The 25,001-nt window shown below is 38.3% G+C and overlaps 2 protein-coding genes across 10 annotated transcripts in view; one reads left to right on the top strand and one right to left on the bottom strand.

The window, feature by feature from the left end:
- LOC139620039 (uncharacterized) overlaps positions 1-25,001 on the bottom strand; it is a 77,966-nt gene that overhangs the window by 44,330 nt on the left and 8,635 nt on the right. For 5 of the 8 annotated variants that reach the window (XM_071475172.1, XM_071475179.1, XM_071475177.1 and 2 more), the window contains 12 exons: positions 23,371-24,015; positions 21,657-22,298; positions 16,828-17,469; positions 15,155-15,796; positions 13,422-14,063; positions 11,699-12,340; positions 10,855-11,580; positions 7,128-8,931; positions 4,666-4,842; positions 4,349-4,525; positions 4,035-4,081; positions 2,269-3,775 (listed from right to left, as the gene is read on the bottom strand). In XM_071475172.1, coding sequence (XP_071331273.1) covers positions 3,249-3,775; positions 4,035-4,081; positions 4,349-4,525; positions 4,666-4,842; positions 7,128-8,931; positions 10,855-11,580; positions 11,699-12,340; positions 13,422-14,063; positions 15,155-15,796; positions 16,828-17,469; positions 21,657-22,298; positions 23,371-24,015 — 7,313 coding nt within the window. In that variant the 3' untranslated portion in view covers positions 2,269-3,248. Of the gene's footprint in view, positions 1-2,268; positions 3,776-4,034; positions 4,082-4,348; positions 4,526-4,665; positions 4,843-7,127; positions 8,932-10,854; positions 11,581-11,698; positions 12,341-13,421; positions 14,064-15,154; positions 15,797-16,827; positions 17,470-21,656; positions 22,299-23,370; positions 24,016-25,001 lie in introns of those variants that run through there. The other 3 variants (XR_011690724.1, XM_071475175.1, XM_071475176.1) reach the window with 3 other exon arrangements.
- ephb2a (eph receptor B2a) overlaps positions 4,699-25,001 on the top strand; it is an 80,669-nt gene continuing 60,366 nt past the window's right edge. For both annotated transcript variants that reach the window (XM_071475186.1, XM_071475184.1), the window contains exon 1: positions 4,699-5,988. The gene's annotated coding sequence lies outside the window, so the exon portion shown is untranslated. The remainder of the gene's footprint in view (positions 5,989-25,001) is intronic.

Here is a 25,001-nt window from a genome sequence, read left to right as displayed (position 1 = left end):
GTTTCGTTTTCAGTCAGCACTCACACTTTGAGTCCCACTGAAATTCATCATCTTATAAAAGGAAATATGAGACACGAGTTCTACAGTATATTAGCGTTTGTGCTTGTCATCATTGTCTCTTGTCCTTGCAAATTTGTGTCTTCATTACACCCATGGATCGATCTTGATTGTTTGGTTTGCTTTCACACAGGAAAATTCAAGTGAACCAAAATGCATCACGACAAACAGTGTCAGTTTAATATGCTTATTGGTCAGATTGTCTGGGGGTAGCAGGAAGGTAAACACAGACAAAGATACTCTACACTCTTTCTCAACTGTCTGCCTGCATTCTCGCTGTGGGAATATCTCGCTCTATCTATCTGGGTCATTTCCTTACATACTGTCCAACACCAGAACACAGATTTGCTTCAGTACATCGTAATAATGCTGTACGGATTCTGACTGAGTGAACATGCTGCTGTAAGATGTTTGAGAAGGATGGAGCTAATGTTGAGGATGTAAAATGACTATGCTAATATCACATTTAACCATCCAAGTCAAACAAGTTCCCCTGCTGGTTGGATTGGATCAAGTTCAGAACTTTTTTTGGGGGGGGGGGGGGGGGGCTTTTTGTGCCTTTATTATAGAACAGTAGAGACTGACAGGAAAAGGGGTAGAGAGAGGGGACTGACATGCAGGAAAGAATCGGGCTAGTCGGGAGTCAAACCAGTGACTGTCTGCTAAGAGCATCTTGCGCTCACATGGTACATGCCCCAACCACTCGACTAACTCTTTAAACCGAAAACAAACCACTCAAGAGTTCATTTGGGACCAGACTGAGACCATCTCCACAAAAGGGTCTCGTTGCGATTGTTTTAGTCCACACCCAAGAGAGAAAACAAACCAGGGTTTGATTTGCCCGGACTAAAAAGTGCGGGTGTGAAAGCACACCGGAGACCCACTGGATGCGTAAAAACACCTGTGTTCACACCGGCTGCGTGTCTGCTCATTCGCTGCTAATACTAGCAGACAGACAGAAAATGCATTTAAAACTCCACTGTCTCCACATGCAGCTGCTTAAATGGTTAATAAAAAATATTTTTATATTTTTCATTTCTACAACATGTTCAGATTGATCCTAGACACAGTGACTATCATGGAACATGTCAGTTTTGTGTAATATTGCCGGTATGATGACAAAATGACTGTCAACAGGTCTTTTCTCTGTTTATTTTTGCTGCAAGATGCATGCGTGAAAAATAGGCAAGATGCTGAACTTCTAGATTCCGTGACACGAGAGACATGTCTCACGCAGGCAGTGCGTCCGCTCTAATTTGTTAACGAGGGCAATGAAATGAAAACCAAGACGTTCCCCAGCTGCCATGCACACACCACACATCCAGTGTGTCTCCAGCCTTACAGGTCGGCAAGTAGGACCGAGCAGCTGACCAACCCCCCACCACATATTTTCTCTAAGTTCACATACTTTAAGGGGCTAGTTGAGTGTAAGGGTCCTTACTGGCTCCATCAGTGTCTTTGCCGGCTCCTTCAGTGTCATTTTGTGCAACCGCAGTCCCAGATAAGTCCAAGGCTGGATTTCTTTCCCAGTCTTACCTTTCTCTTCCATGTGTTACAAGCCTGTTTTCACCACTGACCGGCTACAGTAGCATGATAACATTAGCTGACCTGCTGTTACTAAAATGAATTTGTTCAGCTGTGGGGCATGTTGGGGTGGGGGTGGGGATTTGTTTTGGTCTGAGATCTAGTGGCAGTGACAATCGTTTACAGAACCTTGCGAGTGATGTTTTGGTAGCAGAAACACTGGACCCAGGGCAAGAACAAGGGTTTCTTATATGAGCTGAAATGATTAGTTAGATTAGTGACTAAATTAGATTTAGTTTCTCAATGTTTGGTTTGGAGCTGCGGGGGGGGGGCTCAAATGGGTTATCAAAATATTCCAAGGAAACCGGTGTCAAAACCATTGGTCATGTTGTGTAAGTGTAGCAGGTGCAAGTGGCAGGCAGACTGCACACAAAGTGAGGAAGATAAAGACTGAGGGTGTTAAAGACACACGGATGTGAGGAGAGACAGCAGACAGGAGACAGAAGGCTACGGTGAGGACTAAAGGCGTCAGTGTGAGAGAGCTTGTTGGGTGGACAAACAGCATCTGAAACTGTTGAAACAATCGCTGATCAGACGCCCGAACCCCCTCAACTGGCTCCTTCCAACAATTAGACAATTAAACTTAATTAAACTGTAATTAAAATCACAATAGGTCACAAAATGGAATAAAGTAGATTAAGAAAAAGATACTTTATTAACAGAATGAGCAGAAGAAGAAAACAATTTGCAAAGGAAATATACAGTGATATAAACACATTACTGTTCACATATACAGATCAGTTCAGCTCAAGAGAAGAAGCATTGTTTATTCAATCAGATTATTTCACAGGCACCACAACATAAAATTGGGGAAATATTTATGTTATTATGTGTAGTGAATGCACATTAATATTCCAAAATTAAGCCCCCTCGGCAGCCATAATCTACATTAAAGAAAAACAAAGATAAAATTGTGGCAGCTCGTTATAGCAGTAGTCCAGTGGTTCTCTACTAACAGACTGTGGGTTTGAACACTGAGTAGAAAAAAAACTTCTGAAAATTCTGCTCTTCTGACAAGTTTAAGAAAGTTCTTGCTTTCATTAATTTAGGCAGAAAATAAAGTAATAAACAAAAATCATAAAAATATAAAAAATAATACAAAGAATAATTTAAAAAATATATTAAAAAATACAAAAAATAATAACAATGAAAAAAATAGTCCACAGTTTTAAGCTCACAAAAACAACTAGTCACAGAGGAGTTTAAAATGCTGCCATCTGAAGTATGGAAGCCAAGAAAGGCCATACTGCAAATATATATTTGTTTTATCCCAAGATAATGAAGTTTTGTTTTCACATAAAAAATGATTTGCGTATGACCTTTCTCAGCTTCCATAGTAAACACAATATACATTATTCATAGACATTTGTGAAACCTAAATGTTGCCAATCATCTAAGTGTTGCATGTTTTACATTTAACAGTGTGACACTTCACAGTTTTGGTTCATCATTGTTAACACTGACCTACAGTATGAACATGTAAAGAAACATAATAAATGTTTCAAATCAAGGTATTGAAATGATGCAGTTATGCTTTTGCTACTCTATCAAAATATCAAGTAGAGCATCAACTTCATCATCATCACTTTTTCCCATCTCACAGGCGTTCAGTCTATCTCACACAAAGTCACAGAGCCATTCTTAAACCAGAAGCCTGGGAACAGCAGTTCTGTGAATTTGGCATGGAAGGTGTGTATGAGGCTCAGCTCTCCTGATGTGACACTGTAATAACTCAGAGAACCACCAACCCAATCCAGAAACACTGCTATTTTCTGGCACGGGGACAGTTGAATACGTTCTGACATTTTTCCATGCCTGGCAGTGTATCCAGTCTTGGAGCAGAGCAGACTCCAGGAGATGTCATTGCATCCTAATCCACCACTGCTGTCCCATTTTCTACCCACCCCTCCATATGACACAGCGATGCCAACGGTCCCTTTCCACTCCACCTCCCAGTACCAGACGCCTTTCAGGCCCACCTCACATAACACCTGAGTCCTCTTAAACCTGCCCTCAGTTTCTGGTCGTTCAACCTTTTCCTCCACATTGCGCACAGTTTTGACTTTTCTGTTCCCATCACAAAGAACAAGCCTCTTGCCTGTTGTGCTTTCATTGAACTTCAGATCTGCACCATCTACCGGAGACAAACAACACAATTCAGCGTGCTGAAGTTATTTTGTGTGGTTAAGAGACGACAAAACATTAAAAATAAGAGGGGTAAACATGATTTTTATTTGTAATTTTAAACTTGATTTGAAACTCGTAGCTATTTTTACAGTACAGACTATTACAGCCTGTACTACCAGTGAAGTTTGGTGACAGACATATTATCTGACCCTCATTTCAAAATTATCAGGAAGTAATAAAATACTGGAAATCAGAGAAAGACTTACATTTCTTCAGTCCTGGCTTTAACCGCTGCGCTCCACCATGGTCCAAACTGTACAAAATGAAGATAGTAATTTTGTCACAAACAGGAATTTTCAACTGAACAATAATAGACTTAGCTTAGCTTGTCATAATTAACCAGTTGATGAGTGTGAATCTTAGAAGTGAATGTAATGAATCAAATCAAATCAACAAAGTGATTCATGATATTTGCTCCAATTACATTTTGCTTTAGTGTAGTAGTTGCAGTAAAACCTGTTGTAGGAGGACCAGCTACATCACCACACATATAAACACACATCCTGACGTCTCCACCTACCACACTGTCTGCAGCTTCGTTTTTGGATCGTCTCTTATATCATTGAGCAGCTTCGCTCCTTTCCCTCCCGGGTGGTTGTAACTCAGATCCAGATGTTTCAGGGGAGAAGCTGCGTTGAACTTGATAGCTGAGGCTAGGACAGAGCAGCCTTCCTCTGTCACCTGACAACCTGACAGCCTACAACACACACACACACACACACACACACACACACACACACACACACACAGACAGGGATTTTTGAAGTTTCTCTTTCTGGTTGATTGTGTGGGTTTCTGTTGCTATAAAAATGTGCAGTAAATGCAATGCACACTCACTTGAGAAACTCCAGTTTACAGTGCACACTCTTGAGACCATCACCAAGTGCCACCACACCTGAATCCAGCAGGTCATTGTGACTCAGGTCGAGCTTTGTGAGGTTAGAAGATGCAGACGTGAGGACTGAGGATGTTAGACCTTTGCAGGACTCCTCAGTGAGCTCACACCAACTCAGCCTGTGAAAAGATTTGTAATCAGAAATTCTGCCATTAGTGTCAGCTGTGGAAAAGTCAAAGAGTCACTGGTGGAACAACAAACTAGTTATTTCTATTAAACCAGGAACATGAAAGAGAGCAGGTGAACCTCAGTTGCTGTTGCACTGGCTTCCATTGTTTAATTCTTTGGCTTTGGGATAATGGTAAGTGGGAAGACGGTGAGGGATCATGTTAGTGTTGTTGCACTTGTGACCTACTCATTGGCTGTGGTCTGTCATTACACTGTTTGAGTTTACATGGGCCCAACTTGTAGCTTGCCCAAGTGGACAAAAAAGGAGGATGATTTCTCATGTAGAAGTTGCTCAATTTTGGCCAAGAACAAAGAGCCAACACGGCACCTGAGGATGACTTCCTTTATATCCCAGTCATTACGCCAAATAACGATAATTAGAGGTGTAGCCCTTTTAACTTTAGGCGTTACAAGCCATTTGGTTTATAAATAAGAATAAACAAATAAGTTAAAAAAAAAAGGGGTAAATTCATCAATAGAATAAATAGTATTTAAAAAGAGGTTAAAAAACTTTAATATTACATGATACAATAAGTTTGGAATGTCGTGTGTTTATTGTTTACCTACCTGATAACCTGCCTGTTTTAAGAGTGCTGGAGATGTTGTGATGATGTTTTATTTGTATACAGTAAGAGATTCATATGTATGATTTTGATTGGTTTATTTATGAGCCAATGACAGTCCAGATCAAAGGGCGGGAAGAGAAGTATGCTGGGAGTTAGAGGCAGAGACGACGGAGGCGGAGGATGTACGCACCGATTGAGGACGTTGTGTTTATAAGCCGTAAAGTGTAATATTTACAGTTTTATTTACTTCTGCCATCATAAGGGGAAAGTGTGCGACCAGGACTCTTCCTGTTAGCTGCTGGTGGAATTAATCAGCTCGAGTGGACGACTCATCTGGGAAGTATGATGATTATGGCTGCGTCATCGGCGAGCGCTTTAGCATGGACTTCGTCAGGGTGCTAGCATCAAGCTAACTCTGTTAGCGAGGTTTGCTACGCAACGAGCCGGACGAGGGGACGAGGACTCGACGGAGCCGCACTGGTTGCGAGCGGAGGACTTGGTCATCATCATCTTGGCTGTGTGACTCCTCAGGTGTGTGTGGGTGACGCTGTGTCTGTCTCTCATGCAGCGTTCAGGCCTGAACTTTCAGTCATTCATTCATTAATTTAGGTTTGTTTGTATGTGCTGTGATTTATAGGGCCCATTGTTGATATTGGATGAAATTTTCGGATGTTGTATTGATTTTTCCATGTTATTCTAAGTAAATAGTTCCTATATTTTTTTTAAAACCTGGTGAATGCTTATTTTATTGATATATTGCCAATAAGTCAAGTGTGAGGGTGATTTAACAGTGTTTTCAATTGATGCCAGTTTGGTATTTAGATTAAGGTAAAGTATATACAGACTTATGGTAGAGATACCACTTTAAGTAAAGAACTCAGGTGAGCCACCCCTATTAAAGCCGGGAGGGCAAAGGGGCGCTACAGAGGTTAAAATTACTTCATCTGAAAAAGGAGTTTTTTCTCCCCACTGTCGCCAAGTTCTGCTCATTGTGGGAACTGTTAGGTTTCACTCTATTATACTGTAAGATCTTTACCTTACACTGTAAAGTGCCTTCAGACTATGCATGTAATGATTTAGTGCTATACAAACAAAATTGAATTTCTTCATTTCATTCAGAGGCAAAAAGAGGCTGCTACATGTAAGGACCATCTCTTTGGGAGCGCAGAGTCAGCTGATGAATTTGGAAAATGTTTAAAGAAGAAACTTGACCAGAGGAATTTGTGGGGTGGGTAGGATCACACTGATGCCAGGATTAATTTATGACCTGCTTCCATCTCCCCAAAATCCTGGCTTAGTGAATGGGTAGGTGGCATGTGTATGGTTCTTTATATTAAGGTATAGCTTCACTTGTTTTACACATCAGGGTGGAAAACAAGCCTGCGTCAAGGAGGTTATACCTGGAGACGTCACAGGGTGACAAGGACCAAGGGGTGGTCTCCATGAAGCTGCTATGGTTATGTTTTCATGGTCTGATGCTTTTCATTGTGTGTGTTATGTGCTGGTTAAGACTTTTAATGGGTATGTTTTAGTGTTAGATCTGGTTTCTCTGTCAGAGTGGACTTTCTGCATGGAGTCTTTGCATTACACTCTGAGCTTTATGGTAGTGTTGTTTATAGTGAGATAGTACAATCATATTTGCAAAAACAATCATTTTTCAAAGTACTTACAAAGTAGTTTTGGAGACTTTGACCACTGGCAACATTCCCAGAAGAACTTTCTCTGATTTCAGGTACTTTTTCAGATCAAACACATCAAGTTTTTCATCTGACATCAGCAGTACAAAGGTCAGAGCCGACCACTGGGAGGCTGAGAAATTTTCAAATGCCATTGTTTCTGACTTCAGGTACTTTTTGACTTCTTCAACAAGAGAGTGGTCATTCAGCTCATTCAAACAGTGGAAAAGATTGAGGTTTTTATCTGCATCACTGATGTCTTCATTGATCTTCCCTTTGATGTACTCAACTGTTGCCTTGTTTGTCTTCTTGGGATTTTCTGTCTTTTTCAGCACCTCTTGCAGTAGATTTTGATTGGTCTCCAGAGAGAGACCAAGCAGGAAGCGGACAAACAGATCCCAGTCTCCATTTTTGCTTTTTAAAGCCTTGTCCACTGCTGTCTTGTAGAGGTCTGATGCAGGAGACTCTGTGAGCAGATTTTCACCTTTGTTATTGAATGTGTGAGTGACATAAAAAGCTGCCAGAAACTCTTGAATGCTCAGATGTACAAAACAGAAAAACTTCTTCTGGAACAGCCCACAATCTTCTCGTATGATCTGAGTGAATAACCCTGAGAAGACTGCAGTTTTTTGTATGTCAATATCACAATCTGTCAGGTTTTCCTCGGTGAAGAGAAGGTTTCCTTTCTCTAGCTCCTCAAATGCCAGTTTTCCTAAGGATAGGACTGTTTCCTTGTTCCTTGTATTCCAGCATGAATCTGCATCAGAACTCTCACTTGTCCCCTCTTCTCCATACTTCACATTAGCCTGTCTGCATTGCAGCAGCAGAAAGTGTATGTACATGTCAGTCAGAGTCTTTGGCATCTTCTCTTCCTGCTCTTCTTGTTTTTCTTTTTTTGTTTGGAGCAGATCAAACAAGTGCTCCAGTACTTTTGCAGTGATCCAACAGAAGACCGGGATGTGACACATGATATAAAGACTCCTTGATTTCTTGACATGTGACAAGATTTTCTCAGCCAAATCCTTATCACTGAATCTCTTCTTGAAGTATTCCTCCTTCTGGTCATCATTGAATCCTCGCACCTCTGTAACCCGGTCAACTTTATCAGCAGGTATGTTATTGGATGCTGCAGGTCGGGAGGTGATCCACACTTGAGCTTTAGGAAGCAGGTTTCCTTTGATAAGGTTTGCTAGCAGGACATTCACTGAAGTTACCTTTCTCACATCTGTCCAAACCATGCATTCATTGACGTTAAGGTCAAGGCGACATTCATCCAGGCCATCCAGGACAATCAGAGTTTTGTACTTGTCATAGTTTTTTATTTCTGATTTCCTCATAGCAGGGAAGAACTGATGAATAAGTTCCTCAAAACTGAGTTCTCCATCTTTTCTCAAATTCAGTTCCCGGAAAGGAAGTGGAAATGTAAAATATATGTTTTTATTTTCTGTACCCTCTGCCCAGTCCAGCATGTACTTCATTGATGCAAATGTTTTTCCAATGCCTGCCACTCCAATAGTTAACACACTTCTAATGGGTTTTTCTCCAGATGCAGGTTTGAAGATGTCTTGATATTTAATGGGTGTTTCTTCTCTCATTGGTTTGAATTTTGCCTCTTGAACCTGTCTGGACTCATGCTGAGCATTGACCTCTCCCCTCTCCCCCTCTATGATGTAGAGATCCGTGTAGATATCATTCAGAAGAGCAGAGGTTTTCTGCTTATCAATCCCCTCAGACACCCGGGCAAATTGCTCCTTCAGCTGAGATTTGAGTTTCCGTTGACTTGTGACATCAGGCTTCTCTGTGAGAAAACATTTTTAAGTTATTGTTGACAGAAATTACCAAAGCACATATGAATACATAATTTTTTTTCTTTACATTTGTTCAAATAGACACTCCCCAGCTAACGGTGAGGTAAGGTTTGTCCAAAGAGTGACATGAGCAAAGGTGGTAGTGGTCACACATCTGCACCTTTTGTTGCATTGTTCTGCACATTCTCTGGTGTTAAGAATCTGCACCTGAGATTGCTGAATATGACCACCATGACACTGATCCTTCCTTAAATTTCCTACTTCAAATTAGGCTGTTTTCACACTTAATACTTAATACTCATTAAAGCACTGCTTTCTAGTTTTCCCAGGACTATTATAACAGAAAAATATGCTATTAAACGTTTGACCTTTAAAATTGTTTTCTCTTTCTCTGTCACTGGCTGACAAGCCTGTCACACATGTGAGCTTGCCCCTGAGTGCAAAAAGTACTCGTCAGGCTGGTGATGCTCCATGGATACAGACTGGTAATTCTAGTTTTTTCATCTATTTTACTGAGGGCATTTTTAGTAGGAGTCCACTTGTTCTGGGGCAACACTTCTCCTCCCAGTGGAAATTGGTTCAGTATGTTCAAAGCTACAGCAGGCTAAATCTAAGATAATTTCAAACTTTGTCTAAGAGAGAGCTATTAAGTTAGTTTGGATCCTGTAACATAGGCTGTACAGTATGTGGCAGAGACATGAATGTTATCAAGTTTATTATTATTAGTCTGGTAACACTCTGCAATAAGGTTCAGTCCTGAGTAATTACCAAGAAAATTAATGAGCAACAAATTATGAACAACTTGAAAATGTATGCCTTTCCTACTAAGTAAGTGCTGAATTACTCTGAATATGAAAATAAATATCTTTTGAGAATTCTGTTTTCTGTTAGGAAATTAGGAACTAAGTGTGAATTCTTCAGTAAAAAGTCATGAAGCTCTACTTCACATGAAGGGGCACAAAAAGGGTGAGAAATGGTCACATAATGACAGAGAAATGAGAGACAACTCAGTAACTGCTCTGTACTTTAGAACTGGGCTGGGTTATAAGGCCAAAAGGTAATATCAAACCAAACAACAAGTTCGATTGCAACAAGAAAGTGCAACAAAATGAAAAATTGACTGAGCTATTGCACGAGTACTGACAGGAACTAGGAAACAAGATCACGTCTCTCCTGTGTTAGCTTCTTTGTATTGGCTCCCTGTAAAAACCAGAATAGAATTTAAAATCTTCCTCCTCACCTACAAAGCCATTAATGGTCAGGCACCATCATACTTTAAAGAGCTTATAGTTCTCTATTATCCTAACAGGACATTTTACTCTCTAAACATAGGCCTACTTGTCGTTCCTAGAGTTTCTAAGAGCAGAATGGGGGGCAGAGCCTTCAGCTATCAGGCTCCTCTCCTGTGGAACCAGCTCCCAGTGTGGGTTCAGGGGGCAGACCCCCTCTCTAGCTTTAAAATCAGGCTTCAAACTGTCCTCTTTGATAAAGCTCATAGGGCCGGCTTGCTCACCCTGAGCCCGGTTCTGTTGGAGGTTTCTTCCTGTTAAAGGGAGTTTTTCCTCCCCCCTGTCGCCAAGCGCTTGCTCTTTGTGGGAACTGTTGGGTTTTTCTCTGTAACAAAGTAAGGTCTTGACCTTACCCTGTAAAGTGCCTTGAGATAATGTATATTATGATTTGGCGCTATACAAATAAATTGAAATAAATATAAATATTGTAAAGAATAAATTGAACTGATTTTTATGGCTTCATGTGCAAGATAGTTGAGCTGGATAATAGAAGAACGGTACCACCTGCAAGTCTGTCATCATAATGCACATTTAAAAAATTAAAACCATAATTAATCATTTATCAGTTTCAACAGAGATAAAGCAAAAAAGTCTTCACATTGTAAAGTTTTTTTATGATCTTACCTCGTATTTCTGTCATCCTGTCAAATGAATTAGCAGGCAGCCGTTTAGCAGGTGAAGGTCGGGAGGTTATCCAGAGCTGGGCAGATGGAAGCAGGTTTCCTTTGATGAGGTTTGTCAGTACCACATCCACTGAGGCTGGCTCTCTCACATCCGTCAAGACGTCACTCTTATCAAGAGAAAGTTCAGATGCGTCCAAACCATCCAAGACAAATAAAACTTTGAAATGTGCATAGTTAGATATAACACATTCTTTGGTTTCCTTGAAGAAATGATTCAGAAGTCCCACCAAACTGACTTTTTCCTCTTTTATCATATTCAGCTTAGAAAAAGTAAGTGGAAATAGAAGCTCTTCGTCGTCTTTGGCTTTACCCCAGAACAAATTTTTCACACTAGTAAGAACTGAACTCTCAGTGTTTTTTCCAGCCCACTCTTTTATGAATTTCTGCACATGGAAGGATTTTCCAATATCAGCTTCTCCAATAGTCAGCACAGTTCTGATACTTCGTCCTTTTTCATCTTTGAAGATTTCAGATGTTGCATTCACTTTTGTCGCAGATTTTGACTCAGTCTGCTCATTTTTCTCTTCATCATTGACTTCAGTGTCTTCTCTAATGATGTGTTCTGTGTTCTTCTGGTTAGGATGATTGGTGTCTTCAACTAGAGTGTTTTCTCTAAGAAATCTTTTCTTCAGGTTTGATACCAGCTGCTGGCGGCGCTTCGCGGTCTCTGAGTAAACAGAACAATTCAGCATATTAGACCAGCTTTTGTTTTATTCTTTAAACTTCTCATCTAAGAAAAACGTACACAGTGTAGTAAAAGCTGTGAAAATGTCTTCGTTTCTTACCTCGACATTCTGTCACTCTCTGAATATATTCAGGAGGAATCTTGTCAACTCCTGAAGGTCGAGAGATGATCCAGAGACGAGCAGAGGGAAGTAAATTCCCCTTGATGAGGTTTGTTAGCAGCACATCCATGGAGGCTCGCTTTTTTATGTCAGTCAGCTCCTTGTTGTTTTCAAAGTCAAGATGAAGTTGACATTCTTCCAGGCCATCAAGGACAAAAACAACTTTATAATTGTCATAGGGGGGAGCTCTTCGTTGCTTGATATTAAAGAAATGATTAAGAAGATCTTCTATGCTTTGATGTTCATCTCTTCTTGAATTCAGTTCACTGAAATGAAATGGTACTATCAAGTCTATGTCTTTGCTGGATTTTTCTTTTGCCCAGTCAATCCTGAGCATCCTTGTTTGACGTGTTTTACCAATTCCAGCCACTCCCTTCATTATCACAGTTGTCTCATTTTTTTCCCATAAAGATTTAAATATGTCATTGTAGCTTTTTACAAGTGTTCCTTTATCGTCCTTGTTTGTGACATCTTTTATCACATAGAGTTCTGAGTGACTCTCACGTTGACTCTGTTCATCTTTATAATCTTCGAGGATTCTCTTCTCCAGATGTTCTCTTAGTTTGGGTTTGACATCTTTGTCTAAAGTGAGAAAATTCAGTAGAAATTATTCAGAGAAGCAGTTATGTTGTAATGGCAGTAATTTTGCATTCTGCTGTGAAGTAAAGGCATCTATGTCATGCAGTGTCATCATGTGCTGCTGTGCTGAATATTTCCTCTCTTGTTCTTTTTTTTTCTTTGTAAAAATAGAAGCAATTTTTGGATCCAGTGCACTAAGTTATATCTATTTCTCTACTTATGAACTAAAACTCAACCAATGGTTCGTAACGTCTTTTTTTTAATTGATTACATTTTAAATTCCCATTTTAAAATTGTTAACCCTGAACTCAGGCCAGTCACTGAAAATCAGACATAATGTGCAATGGAGTTAATTTGATGGGCCTATCTCAATAAAGTTAATTGTATTAAAATAAAAAAATATCATAATTAGGTACCACTTTATACTATTGTCTACTCTATGATGGTTCAATAAGTTATAACCAGTAGCTTTGTTAATGGTTAATAAATGTTTTGCTAATACGTTATAGATCACATTTAAACAATTCATAAGAAGAATATTTGGGTTGCAAAGTTCTAAAAAACTTTCTCTGGCTGGTTCATCCTCTAACATGACACTTGTTACAGAAGACAAGTGGTCAGATGGTGGACTTGATGGGGGCTTCATTAAGATTTCAAGTCTAAGCTCGAAGGACAAAATAATTGCCATGCTGGGAGATGATATACACATGCTAAAGGGATTCTTCTCTACCTGACAGTCCCAATATTGTTCATGTGAATGGCCTAAATATTATCTGCTGTATATTAGAAAATGATTATCCAAACTATTAACAATGAATAAAGCCATTCATTACAACTTCAAAAACCCTTAAAGTGTTTTATTAGACAGTGTAACTATTATTTTGATTTTGTGTCATCATCTCTATGATCTTGCACTGTGTCATAAATAATAAGAGACAGAAAACATCTTAGTTTTACTGTGTTACGCTGCCGAAATGCTTGAGTTTACAAATAAATTATAGACCAGTGTGATGAAAACACTTTTTCTATTTTGACTGTCGATGTGATTGAAAAATGTCAGTGTTAGTGTGAATCTCTCTCTTACCTCGACATTCTGTCACTCTCTGAATATATTCAGGAGGAATCTTTCCAACTCCTGAAAGTTGAGAGATGATCCAGAGACGAGCAGAGGGAAGTAAATTCCCCTTGATGAGGTTTGTTAGCAGCACATCCATGGAGGCTCGCTCTTTTATATCAGTCAGCTTCTTGTTGTTTTCAAAGTCAAGATGAAGTTGACATTCTTCCAGGCCATCAAGAACAAGAACAACTTTATACTTGTCATAGGTTGGAGCTCTTCGTTGCTTAACATTAAAGAAATGATTAAGCAGATCTTCTATGCTTTGATCTTCATTTCTTCTTGAATTCAGTTCACTAAAATGAAATGGTACTATCAAGTCTATGTCTTTGTTGGATTTTTCTTTTGCCCAGTCAATCATGAGCATCCTTGTTTGAGATGTTTTACCAACACCAGCCTCTCCCTTCATTAGCACTGTTGTCTGCTTTTGTTTCCCTGAAGATTCAAATATTTCATTGTAGCTTTTTACAAGTGTTCCTTTATCGTCCTTGTTTGTGACACCTTTTATCTTGTAGAGTTCTGTGTCAATCTCACGTTGACTCTGTTCATCTTTGTAATCTTCGAGGATTCTCTTCTGCACATGTGCTCTGAGTTTGGGCTTGACATCTTTGTCTAAAGTGAGAAAATAAAGTAGATATTATTCAGAGAAGCAGTTATGTTATAATGGCAGTAATTTTGCATTCTGCAGTGAAGTGAAGGCATCTATATCATGCAGTGTCAGCATGTGCTGCTGTGCTGAATATTTCCTCTGTTGTTCTTTTTTTTTCTTTGTTTGTAAAAATAGAAAAGGTTTTGGATCCAGTGCACTAAGTTATATCTATTTCTCTACTTATGAACTAAAACTCAACCAATGTATCGTAACGTGTATCTTTTTTTTTATTGATTACATTTTAAATTCCCATTTTAAAATTGTTAACCCTGAACTCAGGCCAGTCACTGAAAATCAGACATACTATGCAATGGAGTTACTTTGATGGGCCTATCTCAATAAAGTTAATTGCATTAAAATAAAATAAAAATATCATAATTAGGTACCATTTTATACTATTGTCTACTCTATGATGGTTCAATAAGTTATAACCAGTAGCTTTGTTAATGGTTAATAAATGTTTTGCTCATATGTTATAGATCACATTTAAACCATTTATAAGAAAAATATTTGAGTTGCAAAGTTCTAAAAAACTTTCTCTGGCTGGTTCATCCTCTAACATGACACTTGTTACAGAAGACAAGTGGTCAGATGGTGGACTTGATGGGGGCTTCATTAAGATTTCAAGTCCAAGCTCAAAGGACAAAATAATTGCCATGCTGGGAGATGATATACACATGCTAAAGGGATTCTTCTCTACCTGACAGTCCCAATATTGTTCATGTTTATGGCTTAAAAATGATCTGATGTATATTAGAAAATGATTATCCAAACTATTAGCAATTAATAAAGTCGTTCATTACAACTTCAAAAACCCTTAAAGTGTCTTATTAAAGAGTGGAACTACAATTTAGATTTTGTGTCATCATCTCTATGATCTTGGACTGTGTCATAAATAATAAGAGACAGAAAACATCTTAATTTTATTGTGTTACGCTGCCGAAATGCTTGAGTTTACAAATCAATTATAGACCAGTGTGATGAAAACACTTTTTATAATTTTACTGTTGATGCGATTGAAAAATGTCAGTGTTAGTGTGAATCTCTCTCTTACCTCGACATTCTGTCACTCTCTGAATATATTCACGAGGAATCTTTCCAATGCCTGAAGGTTGAGAGATGATCCAGAGACGAGCAGAGGGAAGTAAATTCCTCTTGATGAGGTTTGTTAGCAGCACATCCATGGAGGCTCGCTCTTTTATATCAGTCAGCTTCTTGTTGTTTTCAAAGTCAAGATGAAGTTGACATTCTTCCAGGCCATCAAGGACAAAAACAACTTTATACTTGTCATAGGGTGGAGCTCTTCGTTGCTTAATATTAAAGAAATGATTAAGCAGATCTTCTATGCTTTGAACTTCATCTCTTCTTGAATTCAGTTCACTGAAATGAAATGGTACTATCAAGTCTATGTCTTTGTTGGATTTTTCTTTTGCCCAGTCGATCATGAGCATCCTTGTTTGAGATGTTTTACCAACACCAGCCTCTCCTTTCATTAGCACTGTTGTCTGCTTTTGTTTACTTGAAGATTCAAATATTTCATCGTAGCTTTTTACAAGTGTTCCTTTATCGTCCTTGTTTGTGACACCTTTTATTTTGTAGAGTTCTGTGTCAATCTCGCGTTGACTCTGTTCATCTTTATAATCTTCGAGGATTCTCTTCTGCAGATGTTCTCTAAGTTTGGGTTTGACATCTTTCTCTGAAGTGAGAAAATGCAGTAGAAATTACTCAGAGGAGCAGTTATATTGTAATGGCAGTAATTTTGCATTCTGCAGAGAAGTGAAGGCATCTATATAATGCAGTGTCAGTGTGTGCTGCCGTGCTGAAGATTTCCTCTGTTGTTCTTTTTTTTTGTTTGTAAAAATAGAAACAATTTTTGGATCCAGTGCACTAAGTTAAATCTCTACTCATGAACTTAAACTCAACAAATGTATTTTAACATATATCTTCTTTTTCTTGATTACATTTTAAATTGCCATTTTAAAATAGTTAACCCTGAACTCAGGCCAGTCACTGAAAATAAGACATACTGTGCACTGGAGCTACTTTGATGGGCCTATCTCAATGAATTTAATTGTAGTCAAATAAAAAAAAATATTATAATTAGGTACCACTTTATACTATTGTCTACTCTATGATGGTTCAAGAAGTTATAACCAGTAGCTTTGTTAATGGTTAATAAATGTTTTGCTAATATGTTATAGATCACATTTAAACCATTCATAGGAAAAATATTTGGGTTGCAAAGTTCTACAAAAATTCCTCTGGCTGGTTCATCCTCTAACATGACACTTGTTACAGAAGACAAGTGGTCAGATGGTGGACTTTATGGGGGCTTCATTAAGATTTCAAGTCCAAGCTCAAAGGACAAAATAAGTGCCATGCTGGGAGATAATATACACATGCTAAAGGGATTCTTCTCTACCTGACAGTCCCAATATTGTTCATGTTTATGGCTTAAAAATTATCTGATGTATATTAGAAAATGATTATCCAAACTATTAGCAATTAATAAAGTCGTTCATTACAACTTCAAAAACCCTTAAAGTGTCTTATTAGACAGTGGAACTACAATTTAGATTTAGTGATAATTAATTAATTTTACTGTGTTACGTTGCTGAAATGCTTGAGTTTACAAATAAATTATAGCCCAGTGTGATGAAAACACTTTTTCTATTTTGACTGTTGATGTGATTGAAAAATGTCAGTGTTAGTGTGAATCTCTCTCACCTCGACATTCTGTCACTGTGTGAATATATTCAGGAGGAATCTTGTCAACTCCTGAAGGTTGAGAGATGATCCAGAGACGAGCAGAGGGAAGTAAATTCCCCTTGATGAGGTTTGTTAGCAACACATCCATGGAGGCTAGCTCTTTTATATCAGTCAGCTTCTTGTGCTTCTTGAAGTCAAGATGAAGTTGACATTCTTCCAGGCCATCAAGGACAAAAACAACTTTATACTTGTCATAGGGTGGAGCTCTTCGTTGCTTAATATTAAAGAAATGATTAAGCAGATCTTCTATGCTTTGATCTTTATTTTTTCTTGAATTCAGTTCACTGAAATGAAATGGTACCATCAAGTCTATGTCGTTGTTTGATTTTCCTTTTGCCCAGTCAATCATGAGCATCCTTGTTTGAGATGTTTTACCAACACCAGCCTCTCCCTTCATTAGCACTGTTGTCTGCTTTTTTTCACATGAAGATTCAAATATTTCATTGTAGCTTTTTACAAGTGTTCCTTTATCATCCTTGTTTGTGACACCTTTTATCTTGTAGAGTTCTGTGTCAATCTCACGTTGACTCTGTTCATCTTTACAATCTTCAAGGATTCTCTTCTGCACATGTGCTCTGAGTTTGGGCTTGATATCTTGGCCTAAAGTGAGAAAATACAGTAGAATTTATTCAGAGAAGCAGTTATGTTGTTAAGGCAGTAATTTTGCATTCTGCAGATAAGTGAAGGCATCTATATAATGCAGCGTCAGTGTGTGCTGCCGTGCTGAAGATTTCCTCTGTTGTTCTTTTTTTTCTTTGTTTTTAAAAATACAAGCTTTCATGCGTCTGTGAGGTGTCTGTGATTGCAAAACCCATTGAGACTGGTGCAAGATCCAAGATCGCAGCCCCCTGCTGCTAGACTGCACACACAACTCCGACACTCTTTCTCCACTAAACAAACACACTTTTTCATACCACACAAACTGAAACACCACACCTTTTCGACCTGGAACCTGGACCTGGAACCTAGAGGACTATATCAACAACTTCTACAATCGATTCTGCACCGTGAGCGACCAAGATAAAGACAGTTCCACTTCCACCCCACACATCACGAGATCCTGGCCATCCAACTCTTTCAACAACTCCCTGGATAAGTCATGCTGCACTGAGGTCAGTGACATTGTGATTTTCATAAACAACAAACTCACTGGACTAGACGCAAGGATAGCAGTCGTAGAAGTACGCCACACGGAATTTCAGCAATTACGCGACAGTGTAGAATTCACCCAGGAACAGCTCTCCTCACTCACCAACGAAAACAAATCCCTTCAACACACTGTCACCTCCCTCACAGACCAACTCGCCTCTGTAATAAAAGAAAATAAGGACATGAAAGAATGCTCACTTTATTTACAATCACACAGTATGAGAGACAACTTGGTTTTCTCTGGTATCCCCGAACAAAGGCAACCCCGAACAGCTGCTTAAAGACTTCATGACCACTCACCTTAAAATGCCCCTGGACACTGTGAACAACATGGCATTCCACTGCATTGGACCAAAGAACCCTGCTCACAAACGCCCACGACCCATTGTTGCAAAATTTGAACACTTCAAACTGAAAGAATTAGTACAAAGTCAAGGCTGACAACTCAAAGGAACTAACTACGGACTGAATGATCAATTCCCCCACAAAATTCTGGACAGATGTAAAATTCTACTCAAAATCAGAAAACAAAACATTAAGGATGGAAAAAATACAGTCATCTCAGTTGACAAACTGTATATTAATGGACAACTCTATGCCTTGCCCCATAATAATCGGAGGAGACTTTAATGCAGTCATCAGTCCATCATTAGACAGGTCAAACACCCTAAAAGGCACACGTAACCCACAGACACAATAAAACAGTTCATGAGTGGTTTTGGTCTTGGCGATGGTTGGCGTTTAAAACACCCAACTTATAAAGAATTCTCTTTCTTTCCCTCAGTTCACAACTCCTACCCCTGCATTGAATTTTTCCTAACTAGCAACTCAATCATTCCACAAATCTCAGACATAATAATACACCTCATTACAATTAGTGATCACGCACCCGTCTCCCTCACCTGGAAAACTAACAAGACCCACAAACCACATCTCAACACATCTCTACTTGATGATCCTCTACTTTGAGGCTGCCACATCCCAGTTTTCCCCCATTATGCCTATTAGCAGACTTATAAAACATCAACCTTAACAACACATCTATCAAAATATTCTCCACAGCTCTAACCATCGCCAAAGAAAAATAACCTCATGAACTGGAAATCTAGACAAACCATCAGTATTACAATATGGAAAAACTTACTACTGGACCAAATATCAATTGAAAAATGATCCATCTCCATCAAAAACCCAAACATTGACTTTGACAGAATCTGGAACCCTTGAATCATTAACTTCACCTCATAATCTTGCACCGATATCAAACCCCTCACTCGTTTTGCCTGTCCACCAACCACAGTAAATACATACACCCAATCTGAAATACACCCCCACTCCATGTACACTGCAAACCCTTTATTTTTTTTCTTTCTCTCATTCTCTTCCTTTTCCTTTCTCCCTCTTTCTTTTCTCTTCTCCCTCCTTTTTTTGGTTATTTGGTTTAAATACAATTTTCTCAGAGAATTTTGTTTCTACCTATCTGGTGATTTACTTATTTAATTACTTGTTTATTTTGGGATACATGTTTTTTGTTTTTCACATGCTGTCATGATGATTGTTGTCAATACCATTACACATATGGTGTCATTGCTAATATCATCATTACCATTGTCATCAATATTATTCCCATTATCATCTCCCACTTCTATATGTACACTCAATTGCCTCTCCTACCTAGACACACAACTATTATCACATTATCAACCTACTATGTACTCAATTATTTATTTGTAATTATTTATTTATTTTTAAGTACTCCATTATATACACACACGACATCACACTCACAGTCAATCAATACAACACATTAAAACATTTCAACAATCCAACTACAATCATCTTTTCCTCCGGTGGCCACTGTGGTGCAGGATCCGGTCCCCGGAGATTGGTGGGGCTATCCTAATGACACGAGCTGCTGTACAGGGATTGGGTGCTAGTGCTGTCCAGGCCTGAGTCCAGATGTCAAGGGGGTCTGGAGGATGGGCAGACTCTATTCCTCAGGATCTGAGGGTTACCCAACAAACATCAGATCCTACCAGGCCTGAACACAATTTACAAGGGGGTCTGCAGGGTGGGAAGACTCTCTTCCTCTGGATCTCAGGGTTGCCCACCAAGACATCAGTCTCCACCAAAATACACCAACCAAATTGTTCTATTTAAAAAAATTAAAAAAAACTCAGCCCCTCAGGCACCCTAGCCTCCCTTCCCCACCCCACAGCTACCCCACCTCTGGGCCTGACTGCTGACAGCCAGACCTGGCTGCCCGCTCCACTCTACCCCGCCCCAGCACCACCTACAACCAACATAAATACAGTCATACACAGACAGACACCCATACTCAATCACATACATCCACACCCCTTTTTTGTTTTTTGTTTGTTTGTTTTTTATCCGCAACTATACTGTATTGGTTGCACAATCTTGTCATACCATCACCTTGTATTTATCTGTGTAGCATGCCCCTTACTGCAATATCATTCCATCATCATTTGAAGTCACATATACACACATACACACACACACCACCATTGTCATATCTCAACACTAGACACCTTCCGTACTCCCTCTCATCACTATGTCTATTATTATACATTATTAAGATTATAAATAACTTCTCTCTCCCCTTAGTCTGTCAGGTATTTTTATAGCCTGTCCTGTATGTTTTTCTATGTTATTCTATCATAACACTGACACACAAATAAAGGCCAAAAAATAGAAGCAATTTTTGGATCCAGTTATGGATAAGTGGATAAGTTACATCTATTTTTCTACTTATGAACTTAAACTCAACAAATGTATTTAACATATATCTTCTTTTTCTTACATTTTAAATTCCCATTTTAAAATTGTTAACCCTGAACTCAGGCCAGTCACTGAAAATCAGACACACTGTGCAATGGAGTTACTTTGATGGGCCTATCTCAATGAAGTTAATTGTAGTAAAATAAAAAACATATATTATAATTAGGTACCACTTTATACCATTGCTTACTCAATCATGGGTCAAGAAGTTATAACCTGCAGCATTGTTAATGATTAATAAATGTTTTGCTAATACTTTATAGATCACATTTAAACAATTCATAAGAAGAATATTTGGGTCGCAGTTCTACAAAAATTCCTCTGGCTGGTTCATCCTCTAACATGACACTTGTTACAGAAGACAAGTGGTCAGATGGTGGACTTGATGGGGGCTTCATTAAGATTTCAAGTCCAAGCTCAAAGGACAAAATAAGTGCCATGCTGGGAGATGATATACACATGCTAAAGGGATTCTTCTCTACCTGACAGTCCCAATATTGTTCATGTGAATGGCTTAAAAATGATCTGATGTATATTAGAAAATGATTATCCAAACTGTTAGCAATTAATGAAGCCGTTCATTACAACTTCAAAAATCCTTAAAGTGTCTTATTAGACAGTGGAACTACAATTTAGATTTTGTGTCATCATCTCTATGATCTTGGACTGTGTCATAAATAATAAGAGACAGAAAACATCTTAGTTTTATTGTGTTACGTTGCCGAAATGCTTGACTTTACAAATCAATTATAGACCAGTGTGATGAAAACACTTTTTCTATTTTGACTGTCGATGTGATTGAAAAATGTCAGTGTTAGTGTGAATCTCTCTCTTACCTCGACATTCTGTCACTGTCTGAATATATTCAGGAGGAATCTTGTCAACTCCTGAAGGTTGAGAGATGATCCAGAGACGAGCAGAGGGAAGTAAATTCCCCTTGATGAGGTTTGTTAGCAGCACATCCATGGAGGCTCGCTCTTTTATATCAGTCAGCTTCTTGTTGTTTTCAAAGTCAAGATGAAGTTGACATTCTTCCAGGCCATCAAGGACAAAAACAACTTTATACTTGTCATAGGGGGGAGCTCTTCGTTGCTTAATATTAAAGAAATGATTAAGCAGATCTTCTATGCTTTGAACTTCATCTTTTCTTGAATTCAGTTCACTGAAATGAAATGGTACTATCAAGTCTATGTCTTTGTTGGATTTTTCTTTTGCCCAGTCGATCATGAGCATCCTTGTTTGAGATGTTTTACCAACACCAGCCTCTCCCATCATTAGCACTGTTGTCTGCTTTTGTTTCCTTGAAGATTTAAATATTTCATTGTAGCTTTTTACAAGTGTTCCTTTATCATCCTTGTTCGTGACACCTTTTATCTTGTAGAGTTCTGTGTCAGTCTCACATTGACTCTGTTCATCTTTATAATCTTCGAGGAATTTCCTCTGCAGATGTGCTCTGAGTATGTCTTTGGCATCTTTCTCTGAAGTGGGGAAATACAGTAGAATTTATTCAGAGAAGCAGTTATGGTGTAAGGCAGTAATTTTGCATTCTGCAGTGAAGTGAAGGCATCTATATAATGCAGTGTAAGTGTGTGCTGCCGTACTGAATATTTCCCCTGTTGTTCTTTTTTTTCTGTTTGTAAAAATAGATGCAATTTTTGGATCCAGTGCAATAAGTTATATCTATTTCTCTACCTAGGAACTAAAACTCAACAAATGTATTTTAACATGTATCTTTTTTTCTTGATTACATTTTAAATTGCCATTTAAAATTGTTAACCCTGAACTCAGGCCAGTCACTGAAAATCAGACACACTGTGCAATGGAGTTAATTTGATGGGCCTATCTCAATCAGGTTAATTGTATTAAAATAAAAAAAAATATCATAATTAGGTACCACTTTATACTATTGTCAACTCTATGATGGTTCAAGAAGTTATAACCAGTAGCTTTGTTAATGGTTAATAAATGTTTTGCTAATACGTTATAGATCACATTTAAACCATTCATAGGAAAAATATTTGAGTTACAAAGTTCTACAAAAATTCCTCTGGCTGGTTCATCCTCTAACATGACACTTGTTACAGAAGACAAGTGGTCAGATGGTGGACTTGATGGGGGCTTCATTAAGATTTAAAGTCCAAGCTCAAAGGACAAAATAAGTGCCATGCTGGGGGATGATATACACATGCTAAAGGGATTCTTCTCTACCTGACAGTCCCAATATTGTTCATGTGAATGGCTTAAAAATTATCTGATGTATATTAGAAAATGATTATCCAAACTATAAGCAATTAATAAAGTTGTTCATCATATCTTCAAAAACCCTTAAAGTGTCTTATTAGACAGTGGAACTATAATTTAGATTAAGTGTCATCATCTCTATGATCTTGCACTGTGTCACAAATAATAAGAGACAGAAAACATCTTAATTTTACTGTGTTACGCTGCTGAAACAATTGAGTTTAGAAATAAATTATGGACGACACTTTTTCTATTTTGACTGTCGATGTGATTGAAAAATGTCAGTGTTAGTGTGAATCTCTCTCTTACCTCGACATTCTGTCACTCTCTGAATATATTCAGGAGGAATCTTGTCAACTCCTGAAGGTTGAGAGATGATCCAGAGACGAGCAGAGGGAAGTAAATTCCTCTTGATGAGGTTTGTTAGCAGCACATCCATGGAGGCTAGCTCTGTTTTATCAGTCAGTTCCTTGTTGTTTTCAAAGTCAAGATCAAGTTGACATTCTTCCAGGCCATCAAGGACAAAAACAACTTTATACTTGTCATAGGTTGGAACGCTTTGTAGCTTGATGTCATTAAAGAAATGATTAAGCAGATCTTCTATGCTTTGATCTTCATCTCTTCTTGAATTCAGTTCACTGAAATGAAATGGTACTATCAAGTCTATGTCACTGTTGGATTTTCCTTTTGCCCAGTCAATCATGAGCATCCTTGTTTGAGATGTTTTACCAACACCAGCCTCTCCCTTCATTAGCACTGTTGTCTGCTTTTTTTTCCATGAAGATTTAAATATGTCATTGTAGCTTTTTACAAGTGTTCCTTTATCGTCCTTGTTTGTGACACCTTTTATCTTGTAGAGTTCTGTGTCAGTCTCACATTGACTCTGTTCATCTTTATAATCTTCGAGGAATTTCCTCTGCAGATGTGCTCTGAGTATGTCTTTGGCATCTTTCTCTGAAGTGGGGAAATACAGTAGAATTTATTCAGAGAAGCAGTTATGGTGTAAGGCAGTAATTTTGCATTCTGCAGTGAAGTGAAGGCATCTATATAATGCAGTGTAAGTGTGTGCTGCCGTACTGAATATTTCCCCTGTTGTTCTTTTTTTTCTGTTTGTAAAAATAGATGCAATTTTTGGATCCAGTGCAATAAGTTATATCTATTTCTCTACCTAGGAACTAAAACTCAACAAATGTATTTTAACATGTATCTTTTTTTCTTGATTACATTTTAAATTGCCATTTAAAATTGTTAACCCTGAACTCAGGCCAGTCACTGAAAATCAGACATACTGTGCAATGGAGTTATTTTGATGGGCCTATCTCAATCAAGTTAATTGCATTAAAATACAAAAATAGATATATTATAATTAGGTACCACTTTATACTATTGTCTACTCTTTGATGGTTCAAGAAGTTATAACCAGTAGCTTTGTTAATGGTTAATAAATGTTTTGCTCATACGTTATAGATCACATTTAAACAATTCATAAGAAGAATATTTGGGTCGCAGTTCTACAAAAATTCCTCTGGCTGGTTCATCCTCTAACATGACACTTGTTACAGAAGACAAGTGGTCAGATGGTGGACTTGATGGGGGCTTCATTAAGATTTCAAGTCCAAGCTCAAAGGACAAAATAAGTGCCATGCTGGGAGATGATATACACATGCTAAAGGGATTCTTCTCTACCTGACAGTCCCAATATTGTTCATGTGAATGGCTTAAAAATGATCTGATGTATATTAGAAAATGATTATCCAAACTATTAGCAATTAATAAAGTTGTTCATCATATCTTCAAAAACCCTTAAAGTGTCTTATTAGACAGTGGAACTATAATTTAGATTTTGTGTCATCATCTCTATGATCTTGGACTGTGTCATAAATAATAAGAGACAGAAAACATCTTAATTTTATTGTGTTACGTTGCTGAAATGCTTGAGT

The sequence above is a fragment of the Trachinotus anak genome, unplaced genomic scaffold (genome assembly GCF_046630095.1).
Source record: "Trachinotus anak isolate AG129_WGS33_773 ecotype Australia unplaced genomic scaffold, CSIRO_AGI_Tana_v1 ptg000004l, whole genome shotgun sequence".
Classification (NCBI taxonomy): Eukaryota; Metazoa; Chordata; class Actinopteri; order Carangiformes; family Carangidae; genus Trachinotus; species Trachinotus anak.
Note: the sequence above shows the minus strand (reverse complement) of the source record. Positions and strands in the feature narration are given on the sequence as shown.